At 52.8% G+C, this 21,499-nt stretch overlaps 1 protein-coding gene across 1 annotated transcript in view; it reads left to right on the top strand.

The window, feature by feature from the left end:
• The window catches only part of LOC132401346 (dynein axonemal heavy chain 6-like), a 545,526-nt gene that overhangs the window by 389,261 nt on the left and 134,766 nt on the right, over positions 1-21,499 (top strand). The window contains exons 65-66 of the mRNA XM_059983475.1: positions 4,028-4,123; positions 5,286-5,426. Coding sequence (XP_059839458.1) covers positions 4,028-4,123; positions 5,286-5,426 — 237 coding nt within the window. The remainder of the gene's footprint in view (positions 1-4,027; positions 4,124-5,285; positions 5,427-21,499) is intronic.

The raw sequence follows: 21,499 nt of genomic DNA, 5'->3' as shown, positions 1-21,499 counted from the left end.
GCAGATGGAATTTAATGCAGACAAGTTTGAGGTGTTGTACTTTGGGTGGACCAACCAGATTATGTCTTACACAGTGAGCGGTAGGGCACTGAGGTGTAAGGTTCAACAAAGGGATCTGGGAATACATGTCTACAGTTTAGTTAAAGTGGCATCACAAACTCCCAGGAACTTGGTGCACTTAACTCTCTCTATGAAGGAGTCATATAATTACAGGGGGGAAGGTTTGACTGCACCGTGTTTCCTTTGTCTTCTCCTTGTTAAGGCTTAAGTTGTTCTCACACCATTTCATCAGCTGCTCCACTTCCTCTCTATATTCCATCTCATCATCATTCTTGATAAGGCTAATCACTGTTGTGCCATCCACAAACTTGATGACATGTTTTGAGCTGAATCCTGCAACACAGTCAGGTGTCAGCAGTGTGAACAGCCTTGGGGAGCGTCAGTGCTCAGCGTAATGGGACCGAGAGGTGTTGCTGCCCACACGGACAGACTGTGGCCTTACTGTTAAGAAGTCCACAATTACAGAGTGAGATGTTGAGACCCAGCGAGGACAGTTTCCCTACTAGTTTCTGGGGTATGATGGTGTTGAACACTGAACTGAAGTCTATAAACAGCAGTCTGGCATATTGGACCCCATTTTCCAGGTGGGACAGGACAGAGTGGAGGGCAGAGACTACTGCATTGTCAGTGTACTCATTGGACTTCAGGAGAATGAGAGGGTGACCTCATTGAAACCTTTTGAATATTGAAAGGCCTTGATAGAGTGAATGTGGAGAGGATGGTTTCTATGGCAGAGGAGTCTAGGACCAGAGGGCACAGCCTCAGAGTAGAGGGGTGTCCTTTTAGAAAAGAGATGAGGAGGAATTTATTTAGCTAGAGAGTAATGAATCTGTGGAATTCTTTGCAAGGGCAGCTGTGGAGACAAATTCATTGGGTGTATGTGGTGGATGTGATTTCAATTCTGACATTTAAGAGAGGTTAGGATGGGTACGTGGGTGGTTGGGGTATGGAGGGCTATGGTCTGGATGCAGGTTAATGGGAGTGGGCAATTTAAATGGTTTGGCATGGATAGGCAGGCTGACTCTATAACTACCTGGCATATCAGGGCATCCAAAAGTTCCCTGATGACTACATGCAACCAACTTCGTTCCTTACTGACAATGTCAACGAACTGGAGCTAGATGTACTTGGGACCATCTGGAAAGCAGAAACCATCATAGGTGAAACTTTTACTGAGGTGGTCACACTCAGAGTGCAGGCTTCAGAACACCAGGAGATATGAGGGGAATAAGCAGTCAGTGCAGGCTTCCCCTGTGGCCATTCCTTTCAGCAACAAGTGTATCCCTTTGGATATTGCCGGTGGGGGAATGACCTATCAGGGCACAGCAGCAGCCAGGCTTGTGGCACTGATGTTGGATCTTGAGGCTTAGCAGGAAAGGGTAGAGGCAGGCAGAGCGATAGTGATAGGAGGCTCAATAGTTATGGAGACAGATCTCGGTGGACTCGAAAGAAACTCTAGGATGGCGTGTTGTCTTAGTAGGCTTTTAGTTACTTGTTTAATTAGTTCATGCAACATCAATGGCCAAAGGTCCTATTCCTGTGCTGCACTGTGCAGCACATGAGGGTAAGGATTGTTGATGGGTTGGGTTGAAGCCCTGCATCAGGAGTCGGAGGAGATGCATAATTTCTTAGAGCTGCCAGTTCAGGTCTTGAGTCACCTGAATTCAATATTGACATCCACTGTTCCTTATGCTCCTTATGGGTTAATAAGCTAATGTAACTTGCCACCAATGTGTACGTGAATAGTAGAGTTTAGGGGCAGTTAGTAAGAATGGGGGAGAATAAAATGAGATTAGTGTAAATGGGTGATGAGCTCAGTGAGCCAAAAGGCCAGATTTCATGCCTAATGACACTGCAATTCTGGGATTGTGAATGTGACCATTATCTCAGCAGCATTTATAGGTTAAAATTTTTAAAACTGTTAAAAGTCAAACTAACTTGGATGATGGCTCCACAAAGACCATAACAGAGCTGACATGAAACCGACAGGTCAAAGAGGACTCTGCAGAGGACTACGGTACAGGAACAGGCTCTTTGGGCCTTGCTGTTGTGTCAAGCCTAACTGTACAATCCCCTTCCACCTACACAGTGTCCCTACCCCTCCATTCTCTGCACATTCTTAAATGCTTCTGTTGTATTTGCCTCTTCAACCAACCCAGGTACCCCATCTTATTTTAAATGCACACCCTCTGGTATCGGATAGAAGACCATAAGGCAGAGGAGCAGAATTTGATCATATGGCCCATTGAGTCTGTTCCACCATTCCATCATGGCTGATTTATTATCCCTCTCAATCCCAAACTACTTCTTCCCATAACCCTTACTAATCAAGAACCTATAAACCTCCACTTTAAATATACCTAATGACCCCAGAGCAAACTGGCAATTAATTCCACAGATTCACCACACTCCAGCTAAAAAAAATTTCCTCATCTCTGTTCTGAAGCTGTGCCCTCTGGTCCTAGATCCCACAATATAGGAAACATCCTCCTCAGGTCCGCTTTATCTGGGCCTTTCAATATTTGATAGGTTTCAATGAGCTCCCCACTTATTTTTCTAAACTCCAGCGAGTACAGGCCCAGAGCCATGTACATTAACTCTTTCATTCCCATGAACCTCTTCTGGACTCCTTCCAATGCATGCACATCTGTCCTCAAACTGTTCACAATGCACCAAGTATGGTCTGACCAATGCATTTTGAAAAAGATAACAGCTGCCTGCCTTGTATATGCCTCATAATCATTTAAACCTCTATCAGGTCTCCCCATAGCCTCTACTACTCCAGAGGAGAGAACTCAAGTTTGTCCAACCTCTCCTTACAACACATGCCTTCCAATCTAGGCACCATCCTGGCAAACCTCTTCTGCACCCCTCTAAAGCCTCCACTTCCTTCCTACAAAGGGGCAACCAGGACTAATGCCTTCAGGAATATCAAAGTGTTAATGCTTGTTGCTTACAGGATTTTTTTCTCATTTTTATTCTGAATTAATGACCCATTATGTTGAGACTTTAAACACTAGCTTTAGACATCCTAGTCAGATAGATCAAATCCACAGTTACCCTATTGCCTGTAAAAAGACTGGAGTGTTCACATTTTCTAGACTCCACACATTCCTCTTTCTGATCTCTCCGAGTTGAACCATTGGATCCTTGTTGTTTATCAGTTTTCAGGTTTAATAACTTCATATTTTTTGCTAAAATAATTCATTTTATTTCTTATTTAGACTTCTGTTCTCCATTATGGACACAAATTATCTTCAGCTGTTTCCTCCTGCCCCATCATCAGTTCTCTGGTCTCTGACTATAGGATCCACGTTTGTCCAGTGGGATTGCAGAATTGGTTTATTTTTGTCAAGTGCACTGAGATACAGTGAAAAGCTTCTGTTTGTATGCCATGCCACCCAGACATAATTCCACGGTAGTAAAAAAGAAGCCATTACAGAGAATTCAAAACAAGACACAAGATGAGGTAGAGTGGGAGATCAAGAATTCATTATCAACTGGGAGATCCATTTAAGATTCTGATAACAGCAAGATAGAAGCTGTCCTCAAGTCTGGTAGATATTTTCAATGGAAGGGATGGGAGAAGAGAGAACATCCAGAAGAGGGGGGGTCTTTGATTATGTTCGTTGCTTTCCTGAGACCGTGGGAATTGTAAACAGTCACTGGGGGAAGGCAGGTATGTGTGACAGACTGGGAAATGTCCACAACTCTGCAATTTCTTGTAGTCTTGGGTAGAGCAGTTGCCATACCAAGCCATGGAATGTATGGACCATGTCACAGGAGGCTAGAAGTGAAGCTGGTGAAATAGCCAGCCATATACAAGAGTCTGACTCCACGTGAGCCTATTGGAAAGTTGAAGAAAGTAGCTCTTTGTGCCTGCAGTGCTTGGTATGTGACCTGTAGGCTGAAGTAGTATCACCCACTTCAGAACCACCACAGTAACCCGTCCAACTTTGTGTGGCAGGCAGTGGAGCCGAAGCAGCAGAAAGTGCTGGACGCCCAGGAAGTTCTTGCAATCGCCAGGAGTAAACTTCGAGAAAAAAATACAGCCCTGAAGCTGGTAAGGAGCTGTCACCCTTTTACCCTCCTCCTTCACTTCCTCCTCACTTTTCCTGCACTCATTGAGGGATAAGCTACCTACTGATTCTCTGCAGCTCCACCAGTCTTTGCAGACAGCTCCTTGTTCACATACATACTCACACACACACTCACACACACACACACACAAACACACACATACACACACTCACACACAGACACACACTCACACAAACACACACACCCACTCACAAATACACACATACACACACGTGCGTGCGCACACACACACAGACATATAAACATACACACATGTGCATGGGTATATAAATACACACACAGAAAAATACAAACACACTTGGACATGTATACACACACACTCTCATACACTCACAAGTACACACACATACATGCATACACACACAGACTCACACTCACACACTCAAAGATACATACATAAATATACACACATACACTCATACTTTCACACTCACTCACACTTAAACTGACTCATACACACGTGTGTGCACATATACACACACACGTCACATATATATGTGCATGCCCATATACATGCACACATATACAAGCACACACATACACAGGCACTCACACACACACACACACACATATATATATATGCACACATACACATATACACAATAAATGCACTTATGTGTGAACACACACACACAGGTGTACACATACCTCAAACAAGCAGACACTCTCACAGTCAAGCACACACAGACTTACACATGCAACCTGTAAATTCATGCATGGGCATGCACATGAAATGAGTGTGCCCACGAACATAAGAACATATGTGCACACCTCTGTGCATGGGGTCTCAGTTCAATCACCAACAAGGAAAACATCAGTTTTACACAAGGAAAGTTCCAGCAAAGATTTTAGGGAAAGTTCTTGCCACATTTCATGGTGTGGAGATCCACATCTCAACCCTTCTCAGTGGGATCAAGCTATCAAGGCAGGAGGACAAACCAGTCCAACCAGTGAAAGAAGCTGAGCCGACTAAGTTGAAGGTGTTAGAAATGCTTTGAAGTCGCGAGCATTACTCAGACCTCTTTTATGAGCCCATTCACAGCAACCCTGGAGCATCCTTCCCATTCACTTCTGCCTAGCCAGCATTATGAAAGTCAATTCATGGTTTCCCTTATGCCCCATAGGTTGAGGACCATCAGCTGTCACTACAACAGGCCTTCAACAAAGCCTTGGAACAAAAGGAGGCCCTGGCTGCCCGCAAGCTGCAGACCACCCAAAGGCTTTCACGGGCTTCACTTCTCATCACAGCCCTCACCAATGAAGAGGTGGGAAACAGCAAACCCAACAGGGTTTAGAAGAGGAGAGAATGACAGAATAGAGTGAGACTGATGACCACAGAGTGACGGGACAGAGGGAGACTGATGACCAGAGACTGACGGGACAGAGAGACTGATGACCAGAGAGTGACGGGACAGAGAGACTGATGAGCAGAGAGTGACGGGACTGGGAGACTGATGAACAGAGAGTGACGGAACAGAGGGAGACCGATGAGCAGAGAGTGACGGGTCAGAGGGAGACTGGTGAACAGAGAGTGACGGGACAGAGGGAGACTGGTGAACAGAGAGTGATGGGACAGAGGGAGACTGATGAACAGAGAGTGACGGGACAGAGGGAGACCGATGAGCAGAGAGTGACGGGACAGAGGGAGACTGGTGAACAGAGAGTGACGGGACAGAGGGAGACTGGTGAACAGAGAGTGATGGGACAGAGGGAGACTGATGAACAGAGAGTGACGGGACAGAGGGAGACTGATGAGGAGAGACTGACAGGACAGAGGGAGACTGATGAACAGAGAGTGACGGGTCAGAGGGAAACTGATGAGCAGAGAGTGACGGGACAGAGGGAGACTGGTGAACAGAGAGTGACGGATCAGAGGGAGCCTGATGAGCAGAGAGTGACGGGACAGAGGGAGCCTGATGAGGAGAGATTGACAGGACAGAGGGAGCCTGATGAGGAGAGACTGACGGGTCAGAGGGAGACTGATGAGCAGAGAGGGACGGGACAGAGGGAGACTGGTGAACAGAGAGTGACGGGACAGAGGAAGTCTGGTGAACAGAGAGTGACGGGACAGAGGAAGACTGATGAACAGAGAGTGACTGGACAGAGGGAGCCTGATGAGGAGAGACTGACGGGTCAGAGGGAGACTGATGAGCAGAGAGGGACGGGACAGAGAGAGCCTGATGAGCAGAGAGTGACTGGACAGAGAGACTGATGAACAGAGAGTGACGGGACAGAGGGAGACTGATGAACAGAGAGTGACGGGACAGAGGGAGACTGATGAACAGAGAGTGACGGGACAGAGGGAGACTGATGAACAGAGAGTGACGGGTCAGAGGGAGACATGAGCAGAGAGTGACTGGTCAGAGGAAGACTGGTGAACAGAGAGTGACGGGACAGAGGGAGACTGATGAACAGAGACTGACGGATCGGAGGGAGACTGGTGTACAGAGTGTGACGGGACAGAGGGAGCCTGATGAACAGAGAGTGACGGATCGGAGGGAGACTGGTGAACAGAGAGTGACGGATCAGAGGGAGACTGTTGAGCAGAGAGTGACGGGTCAGAGGGAGACTGGTGAACAGAGAGTGACGGGACAGAGAGAGACTGATGAGCAGAGACTGACGGGACAGAGAGAGACTGATAAGCAGAGACTGACGGTACAGAGGGAGACTGATGAACAGAGAGTGACGGTACAGTGGGAGACTGATGAGCAAAGAGTGACGGGACAGAGGGAGACTGGTGAACAGAGAGTGACGGGACAGAGGGAGACTGATGAACAGAGAGTGACGGGACAGGGAGACTGATGAACAGAGAGTGACGGGACAGAGGGAGACTGGTGAACAGAGAGTGACGGGACAGAGGGAGACTGATGACCAGAGAGTGAGGGGTCAGAGGGAGACTGGTGAACAGAGAGTGACGGGACAGCGGGAGACTGGTGAACAGAGAGTGACGGGACAGAGAGACTGATGAACAGAGAGTGACGGGACAGGGAGACTGATGAACAGAGAGTGACAGGACAGAGGGAGACTGGTGAACAGAGAGTGACGGGTCAGAGGGAGACTGGTGAACAGAGAGTGACGGGACAGACGGAGACTGATGAACAGAGAGTGACGGGTCAGAGGGAGACTGGTGAACTGAGAGTGACGGGACAGGGAGACTGATGAACAGAGAGTGACGGGACAGAGGGGGACTGGTGAACAGAGAGTGACGGGACAGAGGGAGACTGATGAACAGAGAGTGACGGGTCAGTGGGAGACTGGTGAACAGAGAGTGACGGATCGAAGGGAGACTGATGAACAGAGAGTGACGGATCGGAGGGAGACTGGTGAAATGAGAGTGACGGGACAGGGAGACTGATGAACAGAGAGTGACGGGACAGAGGGAGACTGGTGAACAGAGAGTGACGGGTCAGAGGGAGACTGGTGAACAGACAGTGACGGGACAGAGGGAGACTGATGAACAGAGAGTGAAGGGACAGAGGGAGACTGGTGAACAGAGAGTGACGGGTCAGAGGGAGCCTGATGAACAGCGAGTGACGGGACACAGGGAGCCTGATGAACAGAGAGTGACGGGACAGAGAGACTGATGAGCAGAGAGTGACGGGACAGAGAGACTGATGAGCAGAGAGTGACGAGACAGAGGGAGACTGATGAACAGAGGGTGACGGGACAGAGGGAGACTGATGAACAGAGAGTGACGGGACAGGGGGAGACTGGTGAACAAAGAGTGACGGGTCAGAGGGAAACTGATGAGCAGAGAGTGACGGGACAGAGGGAGACTGGTGAACAGAGAGTGACGGATCAGAGGGACCCTGATGAGCAGAGAGTGACGGGACAGAGGGAGCCTGATGAGGAGAGAGTGACGGGACAGAGGGAGACTGATGAACAGAGAGTGACGGGTCAGAGGGAGACTGATGAGCAGAGAGGGACGGGACAGAGGGAGACTGGTGAACAGAGAGTGACGGGACAGAGGAAGTCTGGTGAACAGAGAGTGACGGGACAGAGGGAGACTGATGAACAGAGAGTGACTGGACAGAGGGAGCCTGATGAGGAGAGACTGACGGGTCAGAGGGAGACTGATGAGCAGAGAGGGACGGGACAGAGAGAGCCTGATGAGCAGAGAGTGACTGGACAGAGAGACTGATGAACAGAGAGTGACGGGACAGAGAGACTGATGAACAGAGAGTGACGGGACAGAGGGAGACTGATGAACAGAGAGTGACGGGACAGAGAGAGACTGGTGAACAGAGAGAGATGGGACAAAGGGAGACTGCTGAGCAGAGAGAGACGGGTCAGAGGGAGACTGATGAGCAGAGAGTGACGGGACAGAGGGAGACTGATGAGCAGAGAGTGACGGGACAGAGGGAGACTGATGAGCAGAGAGTGATGGAACAGAGGGAGACTGATGACCCGAGAGTGACGGAACAGAGGGAGACTGGTGAACAGAGAGTGACGGGACAGAGGGAGACTGATGAACAGAGAGTGACGGGACAGAGGGAGACTGGTGAACAGAGAGTGACGGGTCAGAGGGAGCCTGGTGAACAGAGAGTGACGGATCAGAGGGAGCCTGATGAGGAGAGACTGACGGGACAGAGGGAGCCTGATGAGGAGAGACTGACAGGACAGAGGGAGCCTGATGAGGAGAGACTGACGGCTCAGAGGGAGACTGATGAGCAGAGAGGGACGGAACAGAGGGAGACTGGTGAACAGAGAGTGACGGGACAGAGGGAGACTGATGAACAGAGAGTGACGGGTCAGAGGGAGACATGAGCAGAGAGTGACTGGTCAGAGGGAGACTGGTGAACAGAGAGTGACGGGACAGAGGGAGCCTGATGAGCAGAGAGTTACGGGAAAGAGAGACTGATGAACAGAGAGTTACGGGACAGAGGGAGACTGATGGGCAGAGAGTGACGGGACAGAGGAAGACTGGTGAACAGAGAGTGAGGGACAGAGGGAGACTGATGAACAGAGAGTGACGGGACAGAGGGAGACTGATGAGCAGAGAGTGACTGGTCAGAGGGAGACTGGTGAACAGAGAGTGACAGGACAGAGGGAGACTGATGAGCAGAGAGTGACGGATCGGAGGGAGACTGGTGTACAGAGTGTGACGGGACAGAGGGAGCCTGATGAACAGAGAGTGACGGATCGGAGGGAGACTGGTGAACAGAGAGTGACGGATCAGACGGAGACTGTTGAGCAGAGAGTGACGGGTCAGAGGGAGACTGGTGAACAGAGAGTGACGGGACAGAGAGAGACAGATGAGCAGAGACTGACGGTACAGAGGGAGACTGATGAACAGAGAGTGACGGGACAGAGGGAGACTGGTGAACAGAGAGTGACGGGACAGAGGAAGTCTGGTGAACAGAGAGTGACGGGACAGAGGGAGACTGATGAGCAGAGAGTGACGGGACAGAGAGACTGATGAACAGAGAGTTACGGGACAGAGGGAGACTGATGAGCAGAGAATGACGGGACAGAGGGAGACTGGTGAACAGAGAGTGACGGGACAGAGGGAGACTGATGAGCAGAGAATGACGGGACAGAGGGAGACTGATGAACAGAGAGTGACTGGTCAGAGGGAGACTGGTGAACAGAGAGTGACGGATCAGAGGGAGACTGGTGAACAGAGAGTGACAGGACAGAGGGAGACTGATGAGCAGAGAGTGACGGGACAGAGGGAGACTGATGAACAGAGAGTGACGGGTCAGAGGGAGACTGGTGTACAGAGAGTGACGGGACAGAGGTAGCCTGATGAACAGAGAGTGACGGATCGGAGGGAGACTGGTGAACAGAGAGTGACGGATCAGAGGGAGACTGTTGAGCAGAGAGTGACGGGACAGAGGGAGACTGATGAACAGAGAGTGACGGGTCAGAGGGAGACTGGTGTACAGAGAGTGACGGGACAGAGGTAGCCTGATGAACAGAGAGTGACTGGTCAGAGGGAGACTGGTGAACAGAGAGTGACGGGACAGAGAGAGACTGATGAGCAGAGACTGTCGGGACAGAGAGAGACTGATGAGCAGAGACTGACGGGACAGAGGGAGACTGATGAACAGAGAGTGACGGTACAGAGGGAGACTGATGAGCAAAGAGTGACGGGACACAGGGAGACTGGTGAACAGAGAGTGAGGGGACAGAGGGAGCCTAATGAACACAGAGTGACGGGACAGAGGGAGCCTGATGAACAGAGAGTGACGGGACAGAGGGAGACTGAAGACCAGAGAGTGACGGGACAGAGAGACTGATGAACAGACAGTGACGAGACAGAGGGAGACTGATGACCAGTGAGTGACGGGACAGGGAGACTGATGAACAGAGTGTGACGGGACAGAGGGAGACTGGTGAACAGAGAGTGACGGTACAGAGAGAGACTGGTGAACAGAGAGTGACGGGTCAGAGGGAGACTGGTGAACAGAGAGTGAGGGGACAGAGGGAGCCTAATGAACACAGAGTGACGGGACAGAGGGAGACTGGTGAACAGAGAGTGAGGGGACAGAGGGAGACTGATGAACAGAGAGTGACGGGACAGGGAGACTGATGAACAGAGAGTGACGGGTCAGAGGGAGACTGGTGAACAGAGAGTGAGGGGACAGAGGGAGCCTAATGAACACAGAGTGACGGGACAGAGGGAGACTGGTGAACAGAGAGTGAGGGGACAGAGGGAGCCTAATGAACAGAGAGTGACGGGACAGAGGGAGCCTGATGAACAGAGAGTGACGGGACAGAGGGAGACTGATGACCAGAGAGTGACGGGACAGAGGGAGACTGTTGAACAGAGAGTGACGGGACAGGGAGACTGATGAACAGAGTGTGACGGGACAGAGGGAGACTGGTGAACAGAGAGTGACGGTACAGAGGGAGACTGATGAGCAAAGAGTGACGGGACAGAGGGAGACTGGTGAACAGAGAGTGAGGGGACAGAGGGAGTCTAATGAACAGAGAGTGACGGGACAGAGGGAGCCTGATGAACAGAGAGTGACGGGACAGAGGGAGACTGAAGACCAGAGAGTGACGGGACAGAGAGACTGATGAACAGAGAGTGACAGGACAGAGAGACTGATGACCAGAGAGTGACGAGACAGAGGGAGACTGATGACCAGAGAGTGACGGGACAGAGGGAGACTGATGAACAGAGAGTGATGGGTCAGAGGGAGACTGATCAACTGAGAGTGACGGATCGGAGGGAGACTGGTGAACAGAGAGTGACGGGACAGAGGGACACTGATGAGCAGAGAGTGACGGGGGAGACTGGTGAACAGAGAGTGACGGGACAGAGGGAGACTGGTGAACAGAGAGTGACTGGTCAGAGGGAGACTGCTGAACAGAGAGTGACGGGACAGAGGGAGACTGGTGAACAGAGAGTGACTGGTCAGAGGGAGACTGGTGAACAGAGAGTGACGGGACAGAGGGAGACTGATGAACAGAGAGTGACGGGACAGAGGGAGACTGATGAGCAAAGAGTGACGGGACAGAGGGAGACTGATGAACAGAGAGTGAGGGGACAGAGGGAGACTGGTGAACCGAGAGTGACGGGACAGAGGGAGCCTGATGAACAGCGAGTGACGGGACAGAGGGAGCCGGATGAACAGAGAGTGACGGGACAGAGGGAGCCTGATGAACAGAGAGTGAGGGGACAGAGGGAGACTGATGTACAGAGAGTGAGGGGACAGAGGGAGACTGATGACCAGAGAGTGACGGGACAGAGAGACTGATGAACAGAGAGTGACGGGACAGAGAGACTGATGAGCAGAGAGTGACGAGACAGATGGAGAGTGATGACCAGAGAGTGACGGGACAGAGGGAGACTGATGAACAGAGAGTGACGGGACAGGGAGACTGTTGAACAGAGAGTGACGGGACAGAGGGAGACTGGTGAACAAAGAGTGACGGGTCAGAGGGAAACTGATGAGCAGAGAGTGACGGGACAGAGGGAGACTGATGAACAGAGAGTGACGGGACAGAGGGAGAATGGTGAACAGAGAGTGACGGAACAGAGGGAGCCTGATGAGCAGAGAGTGACGGGACAGAGGGAGCCTGATGAGGAGAGACTGACAGGACAGAGGGAGCCTGATGAGGAGAGACTGACGGGTCAGAGGGAGACTGATGAGCAGAGAGGGACGGGACAGAGGGAGACTGGTGAACAGAGAGTGACGGGACAGAGGGAGCCTGATGAACAGAGAGTGACGGGACAGAGGGAGACTGATGAACAGAGAGTGACGGGACAGAGAGACTGATGAAGAGAGAGTGACAGGACAGAGAGTCTGATGACCAGAGAGTGACGAGACAGAGGGAGACTGATGACCAGAGAGTGACGGGACAGAGGGAGACTGATGAACAGAGAGTGACGGGACAGGGAGACTGATGAACAGAGAGTGACGGGACAGAGGGAGACTGGTGAACAGAGAGTGACGGGTCAGAGGGAGACTGGTGAACAGAGAGTGACGGGACAGAGGGAGACTGGTGAACAGAGAGTGACGGGTCAGAGGGAGACTGGTGAACAGAGAGTGACGGGACAGAGGGAGACTGATGAACAGAGAGTGACGGGACAGGGAGACTGATGAACAGAGAGTGACGGGACAGAGGGAGACTGGTGAACAAAGAGTGACGGGTCAGAGGGAGACTGGTGAACAGAGAGTGACGGGACAGAGGGAGACTGATGAACAGAGAGTGACGGATCGGAGGGAGACTGGTGAACAGAGAGTGACAGATCCGAGGGAGACTGATGAGCAGAGAGTGACGGGACAGAGGGAGACTGATGAACAGAGAGTGACGGATCGGAGGGAGACTGGTGAACAGAGAGTGACGGATCGGAGGGAGACTGGTGAACAGAGAGTGACGGATCAGAGGGAGACTGATGAGCAGAGAGTGACGGGACAGAAGGAGACTGGTGAACAAAGAGTGACGAGTCAGAGGGAAACTGATGAACAGAGAGTGACGGGACAGAGGGAGACTGGTGAACAGAGAGTGACGGGTCAGAGGGAGACTGGTGAACAGAGAGTGACGGATCAGAGGGAGCCTGATGAGCAGAGAGTGACGGGACAGAGGGAGCCTGATGAGGACAGACTGACAGGACAGAGGGAGACTGATGAGGAGAGACTGATGGGTCAGAGGGAGACTGATGAGCAGAGAGGGACGGGACAGAGGGAGAGTGGTGAACAGAGAGTGACGGGACAGAGGAAGTCTGGTGAACAGAGAGTGACGGGACAAAGGGAGACTGATGAACAGAGAGTGACGGGTCAGAGGGTGACATGAGCAGAGAGTGACTGGACAGAGGGAACCTGATGAGCCGAGAGTGACGGGACAGAGAGACTGATGAACAGAGAGTGACGGGACAGAGAGACTGATGAACAGAGAGCGACGGGACAGAGGGAGACTGATGAACAGAGAGTGACGGGACAGAGGGAGACTGGTGAACAGAGAGTGACGGGTCAGAGGGAGACTGGTGAACAGAGAGTGACGGATCAGAGGGAGACTGATGAGCAGAGAGTGACGGGACAGAGGGAGCCTGATGAGGAGAGACTGACAGGACAGAGGGAGCCTGATGAGGAGAGACTGACGGGACAGAGGGAGACATGAACAGAGAGTGACAGGACAGAGGGAGACTGATGAACAGAGAGTGACGGGACAGAGAGACTGATGAACAGAGAGTGACGGTACAGAGGGAGACTGATGAACAGAGAGTGACGGGACAGAGGGAGACTGGTGAACAGAGAGTGACGGGACAGAGGAAGTCTGGTGAACAGAGAGTGACGGGACAGAGGGAGACTGATGAGCAGAGAGTGACGGGACAGAGAGACTGATGAACAGAGAGTTACGGGACAGAGGGAGACTGATGAGCAGAGAATGACGGGACAGAGGGAGACTGGTGAACAGAGAGTGACGGGACAGAGGGAGACTGATGAACAGAGAGTGACTGGTCAGAGGGAGACTGGTGAACAGAGAGTGACGGATCAGAGGGAGACTGGTGAACAGAGAGTGACAGGACAGAGGGAGACTGATGAGCAGAGAGTGACGGGACAGAGGGAGACTGATGAACAGAGAGTGACGGGTCAGAGGGAGACTGGTGTACAGAGAGTGACGGGACAGAGGTAGCCTGATGAACAGAGAGTGACGGATCGGAGGGAGACTGGTGAACAGAGAGTGACGGATCAGAGGGAGACTGTTGAGCAGAGAGTGACGGGACAGAGGGAGACTGATGAACAGAGAGTGACGGGTCAGAGGGAGACTGGTGTACAGAGAGTGACGGGACAGAGGTAGCCTGATGAACAGAGAGTGACTGGTCAGAGGGAGACTGGTGAACAGAGAGTGACGGGACAGAGAGAGACTGATGAGCAGAGACTGTCGGGACAGAGAGAGACTGATGAGCAGAGACTGACGGGACAGAGGGAGACTGATGAACAGAGAGTGACGGGACAGAGAGACTGATGAGCAGAGAGTGACGGGACAGAGAGACTGATGAGCAGAGAGTGACGAGACAGAGGGAGACTGATGAACAGAGGGTGACGGGACAGAGGGAGACTGATGAACAGAGAGTGACGGGACAGGGGGAGACTGGTGAACAAAGAGTGACGGGTCAGAGGGAAACTGATGAGCAGAGAGTGACGGGACAGAGGGAGACTGGTGAACAGAGAGTGACGGATCAGAGGGACCCTGATGAGCAGAGAGTGACGGGACAGAGGGAGCCTGATGAGGAGAGAGTGACGGGACAGAGGGAGACTGATGAACAGAGAGTGACGGGTCAGAGGGAGACTGATGAGCAGAGAGGGACGGGACAGAGGGAGACTGGTGAACAGAGAGTGACGGGACAGAGGAAGTCTGGTGAACAGAGAGTGACGGGACAGAGGGAGACTGATGAACAGAGAGTGACTGGACAGAGGGAGCCTGATGAGGAGAGACTGACGGGTCAGAGGGAGACTGATGAGCAGAGAGGGACGGGACAGAGAGAGCCTGATGAGCAGAGAGTGACTGGACAGAGAGACTGATGAACAGAGAGTGACGGGACAGAGAGACTGATGAACAGAGAGTGACGGGACAGAGGGAGACTGATGAACAGAGAGTGACGGGACAGAGAGAGACTGGTGAACAGAGAGAGATGGGACAAAGGGAGACTGCTGAGCAGAGAGAGACGGGTCAGAGGGAGACTGATGAGCAGAGAGTGACGGGACAGAGGGAGACTGATGAGCAGAGAGTGACGGGACAGAGGGAGACTGATGAGCAGAGAGTGATGGAACAGAGGGAGACTGATGACCCGAGAGTGACGGAACAGAGGGAGACTGGTGAACAGAGAGTGACGGGACAGAGGGAGACTGATGAACAGAGAGTGACGGGACAGAGGGAGACTGGTGAACAGAGAGTGACGGGTCAGAGGGAGCCTGGTGAACAGAGAGTGACGGATCAGAGGGAGCCTGATGAGGAGAGACTGACGGGACAGAGGGAGCCTGATGAGGAGAGACTGACAGGACAGAGGGAGCCTGATGAGGAGAGACTGACGGCTCAGAGGGAGACTGATGAGCAGAGAGGGACGGAACAGAGGGAGACTGGTGAACAGAGAGTGACGGGACAGAGGGAGACTGATGAACAGAGAGTGACGGGTCAGAGGGAGACATGAGCAGAGAGTGACTGGTCAGAGGGAGACTGGTGAACAGAGAGTGACGGGACAGAGGGAGCCTGATGAGCAGAGAGTTACGGGAAAGAGAGACTGATGAACAGAGAGTTACGGGACAGAGGAGACTGATGGGCAGAGAGTGACGGGACAGAGGAAGACTGGTGAACAGAGAGTGAGGGACAGAGGGAGACTGATGAACAGAGAGTGACGGGACAGAGGGAGACTGATGAGCAGAGAGTGACTGGTCAGAGGGAGACTGGTGAACAGAGAGTGACAGGACAGAGGGAGACTGATAAGCAGAGAGTGACGGATCGGAGGGAGACTGGTGTACAGAGTGTGACGGGACAGAGGGAGCCTGATGAACAGAGAGTGACGGATCGGAGGGAGACTGGTGAACAGAGAGTGACGGATCAGACGGAGACTGTTGAGCAGAGAGTGACGGGTCAGAGGGAGACTGGTGAACAGAGAGTGACGGGACAGAGAGAGACAGATGAGCAGAGACTGACGGTACAGAGGGAGACTGATGAACAGAGAGTGACGGGACAGAGGGAGACTGGTGAACAGAGAGTGACGGGACAGAGGAAGTCTGGTGAACAGAGAGTGACGCGGGACAGAGGGAGACTGATGAGCAGAGAGTGACGGGACAGAGAGACTGATGAACAGAGAGTTACGGGACAGAGGGAGACTGATGAGCAGAGAATGACGGGACAGAGGGAGACTGGTGAACAGAGAGTGACGGGACAGAGGGAGACTGATGAACAGAGAGTGACTGGTCAGAGGGAGACTGGTGAACAGAGAGTGACGGATCAGAGGGAGACTGGTGAACAGAGAGTGACAGGACAGAGGGAGACTGATGAGCAGAGAGTGACGGGACAGAGGGAGACTGATGAACAGAGAGTGACGGGTCAGAGGGAGACTGGTGTACAGAGAGTGACGGGACAGAGGTAGCCTGATGAACAGAGAGTGACGGATCGGAGGGAGACTGGTGAACAGAGAGTGACGGATCAGAGGGAGACTGTTGAGCAGAGAGTGACGGGACAGAGGGAGACTGATGAACAGAGAGTGACGGGTCAGAGGGAGACTGGTGTACAGAGAGTGACGGGACAGAGGTAGCCTGATGAACAGAGAGTGACTGGTCAGAGGGAGACTGGTGAACAGAGAGTGACGGGACAGAGAGAGACTGATGAGCAGAGACTGTCGGGACAGAGAGAGACTGATGAGCAGAGACTGACGGGACAGAGGGAGACTGATGAACAGAGAGTGACGGTACAGAGGGAGACTGATGAGCAAAGAGTGACGGGACACAGGGAGACTGGTGAACAGAGAGTGAGGGGACAGAGGGAGCCTAATGAACACAGAGTGACGGGACAGAGGGAGCCTGATGAACAGAGAGTGACGGGACAGAGGGAGACTGAAGACCAGAGAGTGACGGGACAGAGAGACTGATGAACAGACAGTGACGAGACAGAGGGAGACTGATGACCAGTGAGTGACGGGACAGGGAGACTGATGAACAGAGTGTGACGGGACAGAGGGAGACTGGTGAACAGAGAGTGAGGGGACAGAGGGAGCCTAATGAACACAGAGTGACGGGACAGAGGGAGACTGGTGAACAGAGAGTGAGGGGACAGAGGGAGCCTAATGAACAGAGAGTGACGGGACAGAGGGAGCCTGATGAACAGAGAGTGTCGGGACAGAGGGAGACTGATGACCAGAGAGTGACGGGACAGAGGGAGACTGTTGAACAGAGAGTGACGGGACAGGGAGACTGATGAACAGAGTGTGACGGGACAGAGGGAGACTGGTGAACAGAGAGTGACGGTACAGAGGGAGACTGATGAGCAAAGAGTGACGGGACAGAGGGAGACTGGTGAACAGAGAGTGAGGGGACAGAGGGAGTCTAATGAACAGAGAGTGACGGGACAGAGGGAGCCTGATGAACAGAGAGTGACGGGACAGAGGGAGACTGAAGACCAGAGAGTGACGGGACAGAGAGACTGATGAACAGAGAGTGACAGGACAGAGAGACTGATGACCAGAGAGTGACGAGACAGAGGGAGACTGATGACCAGAGAGTGACGGGACAGAGGGAGACTGATGAACAGAGAGTGATGGGTCAGAGGGAGACTGATCAACTGAGAGTGACGGATCGGAGGGAGACTGGTGAACAGAGAGTGACGGGACAGAGGGACACTGATGAGCAGAGAGTGACGGGGGAGACTGGTGAACAGAGAGTGACGGGACAGAGGGAGACTGGTGAACAGAGAGTGACTGGTCAGAGGGAGACTGCTGAACAGAGAGTGACGGGACAGAGGGAGACTGGTGAACAGAGAGTGACTGGTCAGAGGGAGACTGGTGAACAGAGAGTGACGGGACAGAGGGAGACTGATGAACAGAGAGTGACGGGACAGAGGGAGACTGATGAGCAAAGAGTGACGGGACAGAGGGAGACTGATGAACAGAGAGTGAGGGGACAGAGGGAGACTGGTGAACCGAGAGTGACGGGACAGAGGGAGCCTGATGAACAGCGAGTGACGGGACAGAGGGAGCCTGATGAACAGAGAGTGACGGGACAGAGGGAGCCTGATGAACAGAGAGTGAGGGGACAGAGGGAGACTGATGTACAGAGAGTGAGGGGACAGAGGGAGACTGATGACCAGAGAGTGACGGGACAGAGAGACTGATGAACAGAGAGTGACGGGACAGAGAGACTGATGAGCAGAGAGTGACGAGACAGATGGAGAGTGATGACCAGAGAGTGACGGGACAGAGGGAGACTGATGAACAGAGAGTGACGGGACAGGGAGACTGTTGAACAGAGAGTGACGGGACAGAGGGAGACTGGTGAACAAAGAGTGACGGGTCAGAGGGAAACTGATGAGCAGAGAGTGACGGGACAGAGGGAGACTGATGAACAGAGAGTGACGGGACAGAGGGAGAATGGTGAACAGAGAGTGACGGAACAGAGGGAGCCTGATGAGCAGAGAGTGACGGGACAGAGGGAGCCTGATGAGGAGAGACTGACAGGACAGAGGGAGCCTGATGAGGAGAGACTGACGGGTCAGAGGGAGACTGATGAGCAGAGAGGGACGGGACAGAGGGAGACTGGTGAACAGAGAGTGACGGGACAGAGGGAGCCTGATGAACAGAGAGTGACGGGACAGAGGGAGACTGATGAACAGAGAGTGACGGGACAGAGAGACTGATGAAGAGAGAGTGACAGGACAGAGAGTCTGATGACCAGAGAGTGACGAGACAGAGGGAGACTGATGACCAGAGAGTGACGGGACAGAGGGAGACTGATGAACAGAGAGTGACGGGACAGGGAGACTGATGAACAGAGAGTGACGGGACAGAGGGAGACTGGTGAACAGAGAGTGACGGGTCAGAGGGAGACTGGTGAACAGAGAGTGACGGGACAGAGGGAGACTGGTGAACAGAGAGTGACGGGTCAGAGGGAGACTGGTGAACAGAGAGTGACGGGACAGAGGGAGACTGATGAACAGAGAGTGACGGGACAGGGAGACTGATGAACAGAGAGTGACGGGACAGAGGGAGACTGGTGAACAAAGAGTGACGGGTCAGAGGGAGACTGGTGAACAGAGAGTGACGGGACAGAGGGAGACTGATGAACAGAGAGTGACGGATCGGAGGGAGACTGGTGAACAGAGAGTGACGGATCCGAGGGAGACTGATGAGCAGAGAGTGACGGGACAGAGGGAGACTGATGAACAGAGAGTGACGGATCGGAGGGAGACTGGTGAACAGAGAGTGACGGATCGGAGGGAGACTGGTGAACAGAGAGTGACGGATCAGAGGGAGACTGATGAGCAGAGAGTGACGGGACAGAAGGAGACTGGTGAACAAAGAGTGACGAGTCAGAGGGAAACTGATGAACAGAGAGTGACGGGACAGAGGGAGACTGGTGAACAGAGAGTGACGGGTCAGAGGGAGACTGGTGAACAGAGAGTGACGGATCAGAGGGAGCCTGATGAGCAGAGAGTGACGGGACAGAGGGAGCCTGATGAGTACAGACTGACAGGACAGAGGGAGACTGATGAGGAGAGACTGATGGGTCAGAGGGAGACTGATGAGCAGAGAGGGACGGGACAGAGGGAGAGTGGTGAACAGAGAGTGACGGGACAGAGGAAGTCTGGTGAACAGAGAGTGACGGGACAAAGGGAGACTGATGAACAGAGAGTGACGGGTCAGAGGGTGACATGAGCAGAGAGTGACTGGACAGAGGGAACCTGATGAGCCGAGAGTGACGGGACAGAGAGACTGATGAACAGAGAGTGACGGGACAGAGAGACTGATGAACAGAGAGCGACGGGACAGAGGGAGACTGATGAACAGAGAGTGACGGGACAGAGGGAGACTGGTGAACAGAGAGTGACGGGTCAGAGGGAGACTGGTGAACAGAGAGTGACGGATCAGAGGGAGACTGATGAGCAGAGAGTGACGGGACAGAGGGAGCCTGATGAGGAGAGACTGACAGGACAGAGGGAGCCTGATGAGGAGAGACTGACGGGACAGAGGGAGACATGAACAGAGAGTGACAGGACAGAGGGAGACTGATGAACAGAGAGTGACGGGACAGAGAGACTGATGAACAGAGAGTGACGGTACAGAGGGAGACTGATGAACAGAGAGTGACGGGACAGAGGGAGACTGGTGAACAGAGAGTGACGGGACAGAGGAAGTCTGGTGAACAGAGAGTGACGGGACAGAGGGAGACTGATGAGCAGAGAGTGACGGGACAGAGAGACTGATGAACAGAGAGTTACGGGACAGAGGGAGACTGATGAGCAGAGAATGACGGGACAGAGGGAGACTGGTGAACAGAGAGTGACGGGACAGAGGGAGACTGATGAACAGAGAGTGACTGGTCAGAGGGAGACTGGTGAACAGAGAGTGACGGATCAGAGGGAGACTGGTGAACAGAGAGTGACAGGACAGAGGGAGACTGATGAGCAGAGAGTGACGGGACAGAGGGAGACTGATGAACAGAGAGTGACGGGTCAGAGGGAGACTGGTGTACAGAGAGTGACGGGACAGAGGTAGCCTGATGAACAGAGAGTGACGGATCGGAGGGAGACTGGTGAACAGAGAGTGACGGATCAGAGGGAGACTGTTGAGCAGAGAGTGACGGGACAGAGGGAGACTGATGAACAGAGAGTGACGGGTCAGAGGGAGACTGGTGTACAGAGAGTGACGGGACAGAGGTAGCCTGATGAACAGAGAGTGACTGGTCAGAGGGAGACTGGTGAACAGAGAGTGACGGGACAGAGAGAGACTGATGAGCAGAGACTGTCGGGACAGAGAGAGACTGATGAGCAGAGACTGACGGGACAGAGGGAGACTGATGAACAGAGAGTGACGGTACAGAGGGAGACTGATGAGCAAAGAGTGACGGGACACAGGGAGACTGGTGAACAGAGAGTGAGGGGACAGAGGGAGCCTAATGAACACAGAGTGACGGGACAGAGGGAGCCTGATGAACAGAGAGTGACGGGACAGAGGGAGACTGAAGACCAGAGAGTGACGGGACAGAGAGACTGATGAACAGACAGTGACGAGACAGAGGGAGACTGATGACCAGTGAGTGACGGGACAGGGAGACTGATGAACAGAGTGTGACGGGACAGAGGGAGACTGGTGAACAGAGAGTGAGGGGACAGAGGGAGCCTAATGAACACAGAGTGACGGGACAGAGGGAGACTGGTGAACAGAGAG

Source organism: Hypanus sabinus, chromosome 10 (assembly GCF_030144855.1).
Source record: "Hypanus sabinus isolate sHypSab1 chromosome 10, sHypSab1.hap1, whole genome shotgun sequence".
NCBI classification, from domain to species: domain Eukaryota; kingdom Metazoa; phylum Chordata; class Chondrichthyes; order Myliobatiformes; family Dasyatidae; genus Hypanus; species Hypanus sabinus.
Note: the sequence above shows the minus strand (reverse complement) of the source record. Positions and strands in the feature narration are given on the sequence as shown.